General features: G+C 41.3%; 1 protein-coding gene across 6 annotated transcripts in view; it reads left to right on the top strand.

The window, feature by feature from the left end:
- The window catches only part of ralgps2 (Ral GEF with PH domain and SH3 binding motif 2), a 68,839-nt gene that overhangs the window by 30,113 nt on the left and 27,311 nt on the right, over positions 1–11,415 (top strand). For all 6 annotated transcript variants that reach the window (XM_035176231.1, XM_035176235.1, XM_035176236.1 and 3 more), the window contains exons 6-9: positions 2,271–2,354; positions 6,081–6,170; positions 6,272–6,364; positions 8,024–8,150. In XM_035176231.1, coding sequence (XP_035032122.1) covers positions 2,271–2,354; positions 6,081–6,170; positions 6,272–6,364; positions 8,024–8,150 — 394 coding nt within the window. The remainder of the gene's footprint in view (positions 1–2,270; positions 2,355–6,080; positions 6,171–6,271; positions 6,365–8,023; positions 8,151–11,415) is intronic.

Below are 11,415 nucleotides of genomic sequence, written 5' to 3' on the forward strand. Positions count from 1 at the left end.
AATGAAAAATGCTGCTTAGCCAGACCAGCATGTGGAAATGACAGGCTGTCTGTGGTTTGGCATAAGCACTGACTCTTTTTTTAAAAAAAAATTTTATTGGAGCGTTACTGTAGCATGTAAAACCCTCTTCTTACCAGAGCTGCCTCGATAATGCCGTTTGTAATGTTGAGTGTGAGATGAGACAATAAAGACAAAAGGAAATAAACTTCTAATCATTTCTGGAGATGCTGTGGATTAGTTTCCTTCTACAAGACAACTGTCACTACACAACTTCAGAACAATAATAACCTCAACTTTTGGTGTGCCTAGGTGGATAAATAGATGGATGGTTAAATTAGAAGACAGGTCTAGGTGGTCCAGTGTTGAATAGTCGGTTACAGTTGTTGAAATGTTGTGGTTCTTGTTGAGCGAGGGAGGCATTAGAGCAACTGTGTGTTTCCTTTTGGGTGTACCGCCTACCTGGGTGGTCAGGTGATGGTTCGAGCTGCGAGACACACAAACACACAGCTCTTAATAGCTATGGAACGTTTTTGTTTAAGAATCATCACCAAAGTTGTGTGAAAGTTGGAGAAAATAATGATTGACATGACAGCAGTGCGGAGGGCAGTGCTTATTTTAAAAGGACACATTTTAAATAAACGACGCGTTCTCCTTCGGTGAGACTTGCTCGAGTCTCCTTCACACTGGGTTTGATACATCCTGTGACAGGGACAACGTGCTCTAACTCCGAGGAGGCTCCACACAGGCCTGTCATCCTCATGGGAAGATGCTGTTGGGTCTTTTACAACGTTCAGTGGTTTCTTTAATGGTCTTAACACTATCCTTTCATTTTCCCTCCAGTGTTTCCCCCGTTTACTTCTCCTTTTATTCTCATCCTTCGCAACATAGGCCCAGAGGCATCGACACACCCACGCATTAACGTCTGCTTTTAACATCTGCATTTGATATGCTGCCTCTTTAACCCTGCTGGCTGCCACTAACGGCTCAGAGACTCACCCTTGAGTGAGCGTGACTTATCTGTGCGAGTAGACGTCTTGATGGGGTCCAAAGTTGTGAGCTGTTTGGTGGAGGTTGCTGCTTCCAGACAGTCGGGCTGTCTCACAGGGGGGGCCATGTGGAGGAGCCGCAGCCTGATTCCGCTCTTCATATCGTAGCGCAAGTCGGCCGGTTGAGTTGGCAGGGTTTAAGAGGAGAGCTTGTGCAACATCTTTCCGACGGTTACGTCAGTGTCCCTGGCCTGTGGACAGCCTGCAGGGCCAAAGGAGGGTCTGGGTTCCCCTCTCAGTGTCTGTGTGGTCTTCTGTCTGAGTCTTTACCTCATTGCTAAGAACAGTGGCCGAGGCCAAGCTGATTCCAGCCTGGTCCTGACTGACTGTTTGTGTGTTGCTGGAATTTTCTCTGTTCAATTTCCAGAGTTGCTGCCTTCACTTTAATAAACTGAAATTACTTTTTGAAATGAAAAATGTCTCTGCCAGAAAATCAATAAATTACAATTTCAGTAACTTCATACTTATTTTCAAGTTGTTATTGAAGTAAAATTAATCAAACATCCATTAATTACTCTGCTTTGTATCATTGTAAACTGAATAGCCTCAGCGGTTTTTGTCTTCTCTTGTTTTTATGTGTCATTGCTTCCTTTTACATGAAGCTGTCAGAAATGTAGGTTATATCAGCCCTGTGCTGATGGGACGTGTTTTGGTACACTGCAGTAAAGCTTTCTCGTGGTGGAGTTTGACTTTTCTGCTTCACATTTAGGTGGTGACTCAGATTTACTGGCATGACTAATAAGGATTAGTCATTTGTTTATTTAATTAGTTTGACCTGTGCTTTTCCAGACCACAGCAGTTCAACACGTACCTTTTTTAAAAGATGAATCAGTTCCTCAATGAATAAATGAACCAATGATAAAACTTTCAGATTTTTTATTTGAATTATTGTATCATTGTTTATGAACAGTTTTAAGAAACACTCTTTTGGTTAGAATACGTTTAGTGGTAATTGGTAGAGACCACAAAACTTCTTAATGAGGTAGAACTTTCTCCTGAATCGGTTTGTTTTTCAGCCGTTCTTCAGTCTCTCTAAATCTTTGACTGGATGCTGTCCTCCGCCTCTCTCTCTCTTTCCCTCTTTCTCCTCATCTATGTTTTCTCTCTTATCACATTCTGCCCTGTGCTTTTTCTTCACCTCCCACTGAGTGACTAACTGAAAATGGTTCTGTGTACCTGTGCATATTTCTAACTTACCTGATTGTTTGTATGCATTTTTTTCAGGAGCTGTCGAGCTGTGGCTGGAACAAGAAGGAGAAACACAGCTCTGCTCCAAATGCCGTGGCCTTCACTCGCAGGTTCAACCAGGTGAGACATACACGCAGTTTGCACTTCAGTGCAGTACTGAAGTCCCATGTCGCTCCCAAAAGGAGAACAGAGGGAGAGAAAACCATTCCTCTGGTAGTGTTAAAGATTTATAAGCTTTAGCCATCGAGGAATGGAGAGGTTACAACTCCTCTTTCCATTGTGCCATCTTCTTTCATCCTCCAAGTACCAAATCATCACCACTGCTCTCCCAGAGGTTGTTGTTTTTCATGCTCTTGTCATGGCAGCACTAAATAACCTCCACATCTCCTCCCTGCTAGTCATATACCGCACAAGTAGTCTCCAAGTAAAAGAGCAGTGAAGAAAGGTAGGATACTTTGTCCTTAGCTGGATTTTGGTTCTGAACTGCATCAAGTTATTAATGTGATTTTGTATGTTTTTGAATCGCGTGCATTACATTTTTACGTATATAATTTATTCAGGAGTGTGAATGGCATGCTCCCTCTGCGCCCTGTGAAATCAACAGGAAGTTGTGGTTAATGATGTAAGCAGTTCCCTTTAATCTCCTTCCAGTGTTTTTGCCAGAATCATCCAGTAAAGACCCACTTTACTGCCCTCCTGTATAAATATGAGATGATCTAACAAGAATGTGTTGCTGTGGAAACTCCATGTGTAGCAGATCCCAAACGGTGATTCAAGATGTTAGCTGCACATACTTCATCTGCTGCAAGCCAAGGAAAATTAGCTTTGTGAATAATAGGACTTGAACTGGTTGAGCAGAGATTCCCTTAGCATGAGGAGAAGCCATATTCCTCTTCTTTCAGACGCTCTTTGCTGGTTTCAGGATCCAGTTGAGCAAAAGAATACTACACTGTTCACTTGGCAGCAAAGAGTGAATATTTCAGAATGGTACTGTGCATTGGTCGTATAATGCATATGAGCAGTGCGTGGTTTTGATGCAGCGAGCAACTTGCGTAGTAGTAAAACAAATATTATTTTATCTAGAAATCATAAGAGGAGTAATAAAGAAGTTGGCAATGATGACATGATCAACTTATTTCAGCTCATTGACCATTAATTCTAAACACATTGATTCTCTGGCATATTAATTCACTTTGTTCTGTTGAACAGCCAATGGTAAATCAGACCCACCATCCCCTCAGGTCTGTCAGCCAGCTATCATCCTCGTCTTTGTCCAGATCTTCAACTCCACCTCATCCCTTCCTCCCCTCGGGCCATTTAATGGGTTGATCCACAACAATAAACCGTCTGGATCTGCCTTCTTCTGTCTATTTATGTTCATTGAGAACTGGGGACTCTCAGGTCTGTTCTGGAGGCCTTGATACGCTCGTGAGCACAGCCCCAAAGACATGATCCTTACTTGGGACAAAATATGGCATCCATACAGACATGCCCCTGTCTCTCGGCCTCCCTTCTTACACACTTCTGTATGTGGAGCACTGTCGTCAGGAGTGATCTTATCGTTGTGCAGATGCAGACACAGACACATGTTCTGCGATGAACCCCTAAGGTACAGTATATTTTGTCCAGACTGACCTGAGATATTAAGATAAAACACTGAACAAACTGAATGTGAAGCTGCAGCATGTCTCTGCTCCCAGACTGGAATCACATTTTACAGTAAATGGAAACTGCAGTCAACTGTACACTGGAGATCGGAGGTAGATTTCAAGATTCAACGTTGACTTATTGTCCCAGAGTGGGACATTTGTCTTGGGCTCTTCCCCTTTGCTGCTATAATAAAAGAAAATGGGTCATACAGAAAATACACAAAGGTGTTGATAAGTAGTATATCAAGATACTAAAAGTACCTAAAAAGGTAAGAATACAAACACATCACACATAATAACATAAAAACCCTTTTCCATTAAATTTCCTTTCTATAGAATTTCCTGGCCCTATTAATACTAATGATAACAATAATAAATACATTTTTAATCCATTTAATCTGCTTCGAGGGAATCTGAACCTCTTACCGCCAAGATTTTAAGGGTTTTTATATTCAGGTCTCTCTTTCGAAGAAAACGAGGCAAATTCAAGTGGTAGCTAATGGAAATAGCATCTGTGAGTCTTCTATTCCCTCCCTCATCTTCTCTGCAGACCTCTCCACGTGAAATGGTGAAATTAAACGCACATGGCTCTGTTTTATGGGAATACACTCACTACCTTAGCAGATTAAATTTAGTTTGATCTGTGAATTGTGTGTTTATAAGAGAGGGAGTGAGTTAGTGGCTGGATGAATTTATCTCTTCACTCCTCCACTTCTCACTTCCTCCCTGAAACAAAAAATTCCAGGGCTATTACCAGCTGTTTGACTTATATATGTAGCACCCACTAAAGTCTAACAGCAGAGAAAAGAGGGAAGCAAAGTGGAGAAATAATTCAGACACTGAAAAAGGCGAAAGAAGAAAAGCAGAGAGGGTCAGTCTTCCTTTCACATTAGAACCAGTATTTCCTTTACATTAATAACAATTGGTTACACATTTTGAGCACCAGACAGTGTGACTGGTATTCTTTTTAGGTGTTTATCCGTCCTTTTTTTTGCATGTTTATGTTTCTCGTCTGTCTGTGAACAGATGTTGTGAAGATGATACCATCACAATTGAATAAATCAAAAAACTGAATACTCGCACTAAACCCCAAATTGCCCCTGACGACTGTGCCAACAGTTAACGAATGGTGGGTGATAGAAAAACAGGGCTGTTTATAAAAGCAGTGTATGCATGTGCATGTGACTGGATGGATGCAAATTGTACTGTAAAGAGCTTTGAGTGGTTGATAAGACTGGAAAAATACAATATAAATAAAGCTCCATTAATAACTATTGATATTTAGTCAAGTTGACAAAGGACCAGTCTGTCTGGAACACCAGGAGAGATCCCATGGCATCGGTGGGCCGTCCTGTCTCTTTATCAGCCCCCTCTGTGTTCCTGTCATGCACATGAGAGCGAGCTACTTACAAACATCCTGTAATCAACCATCACTGACCCGACTAAAGTCGTTGAGGATTACATCAAGAACCAATTAAGCTGGTGTTTGGTTATTTATATCACAATGGAAATTAGAATATTCACAATGAAGCAACATTATATACATATGTTATTTAATAATTCATTTAAGTAATGATGACTCCCCTCGTCATCTCCTGCCACAAATAGAAAGTGATTTTGTGGGAACACAATGTGCAGACAGACAGCTGCGGGCTCAGAGCCCTGTGGCATTGAAGCTAACTTCCCCTCCCATCACCTCCTCTCTCTCCTCCCTTTTCCTCTTTCCATTCCTGCTCTCCCCAGAGCTTAAACACTGATTGATGCTCTGACTTGTCCGTGTGTGTATGTATAATCAGAACTTTGGCTTACCAACGTTCTCCCTTGAGAAATTTCCGACATCGCTCTTGGTCTGGCCAAATACTCTGAACACACATATACACGCACTCTTCTCCTTCTTTCACAGTTTACATATTAGGATTTATAGTGTGTCTGTTGTGTAATAAGTTTGGATTTTCCTGCAAAGCTCTTGTTTTACCTCAAGGGCTAATTCCTAATCGACTCTAATGGAGCGTTCCTGTTAGCAGTCTGCCCAGTGCTCTCCTGCTCTGAATTTGACTAGTTTCTGAGTTGTGATGAGTGCCTGCAGACCCGTTCTGCTTAATCAGTTCTGCCGTAAACCGCATCTGTTTTTGGTGAGTGTGTGAGAGTCGAATGGTGTCATCATCTCTTTGCGTGTGTGTGTGTGTGTTTTTTCTAGACAAGTTTTTGGGTGGTAAGAGAGATCCTCCACGCGCAGACGCTGAAGATCAGAGCAGAGGTGCTGAGTCTTTACATTCGCACTGCCAAGGTACACAAGTCTACACACAATATGACTTTATTGTTCTTAACTTATGAATGTTTGCAGAGTAAACTCAACTTTTATGCTCTATGTGCTTCAACTTCCCATAGAAACTGTGTGACATTAACAACCTTCATGCGGTCATGGCTGTGGTGTCGGGGTTACAAAGTGCTCCCATCTTCAGGCTTACCAAAACATGGGCGGTGAGTATATTTACATAACTCAAAAAGCAAGTCTGATTTATTAGTGGAGTGCTGTTGATACAAAGAGGTGTCACGTAGATCTGTACGATAACGGTATGCAGGACATTCAGAAAACGTATAATTCTATTAATATCATGAGAATTTAATCAGCAAGATCCATCACTGGTAAATGTGTACGTCTTTGAATGGTTTAGTTTTTTTTAGGTGAAATACCGGACACATGCAGATTTATTAACTGATCATGCGTGTGTTCAAATGGAGGGGACATTTTCAACACATTATTCAGTTGTTAATCTTATTAAAGTTTATTTATTATAGCAACTTTTACAGAGCAAATGTCAAAGTTTGAATAAATTCGTTCATAGCTACTTTGGTTAAGGTCCATATTATAAATGTGTGCGGGACAAAAAGTCTGTCAGTTTCTCTCTGAAGTTGTAGATCTTTGATAATGGCATAATTATGCCGTGATGTAAAGAGGGAAGTTCCTCAAAAACACTAAAACAGATTCTTATCACCAGTCAGTAAATAGTTTTGCTGGCAAGGACACATGCCCCTGGAAAGATACACACACACACACACACACGTCTGCATTAGTATGTTGGGTCGGGTTCTGTGCAACAGTTAGATCTCTTCCACTTTTGTTTTTTTATCGTTGTTTGCAAACAGCTTTTGATTGCATGACTACCACCCACTGATCTGAGCGTGTGGACCCACTTCAGGTGTCACTCTCTTTCTTTTTACTCTCTGTTACTCTGACCTGGTATTAACATTTTTTACACGCTTAGCAGCGTAAACACAAATGCATCCTGGGCCACATTGAAGGACCTTCTAATCAGTTGATGCTCACTGACATGTTACAGTTTTACAATGAACCAAAAGTATTTTTTAAATTCTCAGTATTTAAGATTGATTTGTGGCCACCGTCTCAGTACCAATATTGTCCACCACATTTATCTTCTTTTTTTCTTCATCAAATGAGTAATATAAATTCTTATTTCATAATAGAGCTGCGCACAGTGCATCGATTCACTCGGCCACTCCTAGCCCCGCTTTCTTGCTCTCCCCCTCTCAAACGGAGACACAGGCACAAACGCATTGGGAACAGGCACATCTGTATTGTCAGATTGGCGAAAACATCAGTTGGTCTCTGCGTACAGAAATTATGTACGTGTTAATTTGTATGTAGAGCAGGGAAGTGAGATATAATCACAAGTGCTCCCATGTGGAGACACATTCTAAATTCCATGTTTGAAAAGATAAACTACGTTTCCAACAGCTAAGGATTGACTGCAGCTTAAGTCTCAGAACTTTGAAGGAAGGAAGTGTTAATGTGTAGCTGGATGACAGTTTGTCACCAGACTTCTGATTAACCAGTCGCCAACACTGTATTTGCCAGTTCTTTCTGTCTTGCATTATTTTTCTCCATTTGATCAGGTTCTCAAGCTTTTTGTTTTTAAAACTTAATCTTTTCCTGGAATGTATCCAATTTCACCCCTCGCTCTGAAAGAAGTGACTTGATTGGATTAGATTTTATGAGAGAACCTCTTTTCTTTCCTACTTCTCCTTAACTCCTGCAGTAGCAAACGCATTATAGCTGTCTATTTAGGTCTCATGCTATCTTTCCCTTTGCTCCCCCTTCTCTCTCCTTCTTTACTTCAGTTACTGAGTCGTAAGGACAAGGCAACGTTTGATCGACTCGACTACCTGATGTCCAAAGAAGACAACTACAAACGACTGAGAGACTACATAAGCAGCCAGAGCATGGTCTCGTGTATACCATACCTAGGTAACACACACAAACAGACATGCACACACACAGACATCCACATGGTTTGATCTTTGAACGAGGCACTGACGTTGCTGACTGTCAGCTTCCTATCTTTATGGACCATTTACAGGACAGAGGTTAATCTAAGGACAGGCGTCTGGGTTTAAGAAACAAACAGCCTCTGCCTGTGTGTCTGGCATGAAACAGAGAATGAGAAGTGTGTTAATACTGGACGGATTGCCACGAAACTTGCCTCAAGGATGTGGTATGGGTCAGGGAAGAACCCATTCAATATTTGGTGATGATCCATATCGGGGCAGATCAAGGAATGAATATAATGAGACACATTTTTCAACATTTTCCTTGATTTCTCAGGGAATAATTCATGGATCTTGATGAAAAACATCAGGCATGTTTTGGGGTCTGATATGTATGAGTTTGCATAATTTGGTGCACATCCCAATAAAAGAAAAAATCCAGATCTCGTGAATTCAGATGTGGTTTCATTAGGGGGACAGTTGGGCCTTGGCAGAGGTATGAACTCTACTGTGTGCCATTCTAGTTCTGCTCTGTTTCTCAGACAATGTTGAATTTTCCTGAAACATATCTACTTTCTTTTCAGCTGGAATAAATGCATGAATCAGTGAGGAAAACTGAAAATAACAATAATAAATGTCTTTTTCCTCCCCTTAAATATTTATGCCCCTTCTCTCCATGGCATGACATCATGCAGGAATCCCCTTTTGAGTTGTGCAGTGAAATCGCTCATGTCCACATGTGTGGTTTTATTGCTGTACTGTTTGTTCTCTTTTTTTTTTTTACTTGATGACGACTTTGATCTTTACTGCCATGATTTTTTGTTTCTCTTACAATCAGACTGGTATCATAGCTACTGCTGCAAACTTAGCCACTGGAGCATGGAGTAACAAACACAAGCATAAACACAGAGAGCTGGAAAGTCTGTTTGTCGTTTCAGAAACTTTTAACTACCACATTGTGCTCCGTCATGGAAGTCTGGACATAATGACTGACCGGGAAACGAATGCAAATCTAATGCTGTGTAACGGCACATGTTTGCTAGCTTAACTATGTCTGTGTTGCGTATGTGAATAAGACCATAAGTTGGATTTTTATTTGGTGGAGTCTTTTTGTGTTTTAAGTGTTGGTGTGAGTTTTCTTACAGTCCGATGAGTGTGCATGTGTGATGTGTGACCAGCTGGCTGCCCTCAGAGTTGGACTGAGCCAAGTTGGCACACAGGATGGAAATCGCCACTCTCCTGTTCTCAGACATTCCCCTCTATCATAAATCCACCAGTCCCTTCAGAGAGAGTGTGAGTGAGAGCGGGTGGGAATGAACAAAAGCCGCAGTGCTGGTTCAGAGTATCGTGCACGCGTGTGCGCGCTCCTGTTTGATGCCTCTTGAGTACCTTTTCTAGTGTAAACACTGACCTTGTGAGGACTTTTTGTCCTCATGGGGACCAAAGCTCAGTCCTAATGAGTCAAAACATCATCTATGACATCCTGGTTAAAGTTGTGGATAAGGTTTTGGTTAGGCTGTCCACAATGAATGGAAGGCAATGCGGTGCCCTAATAAGGATAGCTGTGTGTATGTGTAATGGTTAATTTGGGTTGGGTGGATTTCTCTTAGTGTATAATTATCTGTCCACAGCAGAGAGCTGACATTACCATGTGTTTTTCTGTGTGATAAATATGCCACAGGTAGGTTAACTTTCACAATGTGTCTGTGTGCATGTGACATCCCGTCATGTTTCTGTCTGCTGTGTATCCCTGTGGGAGTGACACTTACCTCTGGTGATAAGGCTAAAGAAAGAAGCTTGTGTCTGCTCTTCAGTCACTTAGCCTTGGTTTTTGCACAGTGATACGTTTGTGCTAAAGTGCATGTGTGTGCATGCATGCGTCTGAACTCTGACCTCTTATTCGACTCAGCAGAAACAGACCCCTCCTGTATGTGTTCACCACAGGGCCTGCCTGTTAAAAGCGCAGATGAACTTGTCCCTGTTCTCTAGCTAATCATGCAAAGGACAAAGAGCCCATAGAAATGTATCACTCCACTGTGACAAAAAACACACACTTTGAAAACTCTTTCTCCTTTCACCTTGTCTGTGCTGGCCACGTAGCATAAGCAGAATAACAACAGTAGTCCTCTATCTGTGTGCACCGAGTTGGCTCCGGTTTCATCCATACTTCTATGTTCTCATTTTAGGAACTGTGTGAAAGTGTTTTGAAGCTGAGACAATCTCAGTCTCAGAAATGGTTTGATGCAGCCTCCCAATCTGACACTGTAATTGTGTTTCGGGAGAGGGTTTCTGAAACTATCCAGCTGCAAATACTGGCCCCTTAAGAGTTTTAAAGTACCTTAATTGCTTCCATGAGCCTTGTCACAGTGAGCCAAACTACAATAACTAGTCTCCTGTTGTTTTTACAACATTAACATTTATCTGTCCCTTTCACCTAATTTATTATCTTTGCTTCACCTCTGTACGTCAGCACTCCTCTTTCTTCTCGTAGTTGTAAAAAACGCTACGTTAAACAGATAAGAGAAAGAACAGCTGAAACATGTCCTACATAGACAGGGGGTTTAGTTATTGACCTCTCTGAATGGGGCTTTACTGATACTTGTATACTATTTTTGACACTCTCAGTCTGCATCTGCAACAGCTGTGGCCACAGGCATTAGGTTTTTAAGCTGTGCATCTTTCCTGTTGTCACAATATCTCTGGGGGAGTTTTTTTGCAAATGTTCCCTCAGACTCAAAGATGACATGAGTAGATTTTGGTGGTCAAATGTCAAGATCACTGTGACCTTGCCCACATGTCTTACCCGGTGTTACTGTACATCTCAGAAAACACTGGAGCATATTTTCAAAAAGACATCTGGAAAAATTGAATAGCTTTTTTGCGTGCAGTGAATGTTCCCCAGCTATCTTGTGTCTCTTTATTGTCTCTGCGTTTCGTCTGTAAATTCTTCTGTACCAGCATCATTTGATATCCTCACTGTTATCTATCTCTGTCCGTACCTTAGTATAGTCCCAACTGCCTCTTTGAATCTGCCTTATCCCCTCACATAATTCTTTTCTTCCAAACAAGAATAATGAGATTTTAATTGCAGTCTCTTACAGCTCATTTTTATTCTTCCCCCTTCTTTCATTATTAAATTCTCCTTCTTCTTGCTTGGAATGCACTTCAATCAGTTCAAAGTGGTTCATTTCAGATTTCAGTTGATTGTATCATATTTTTAAATGGATGGAGACTTTGCTGATACT

This window comes from Hippoglossus stenolepis, chromosome 14, assembly GCF_022539355.2.
Source record: "Hippoglossus stenolepis isolate QCI-W04-F060 chromosome 14, HSTE1.2, whole genome shotgun sequence".
Taxonomy (NCBI): Eukaryota; Metazoa; Chordata; class Actinopteri; order Pleuronectiformes; family Pleuronectidae; genus Hippoglossus; species Hippoglossus stenolepis.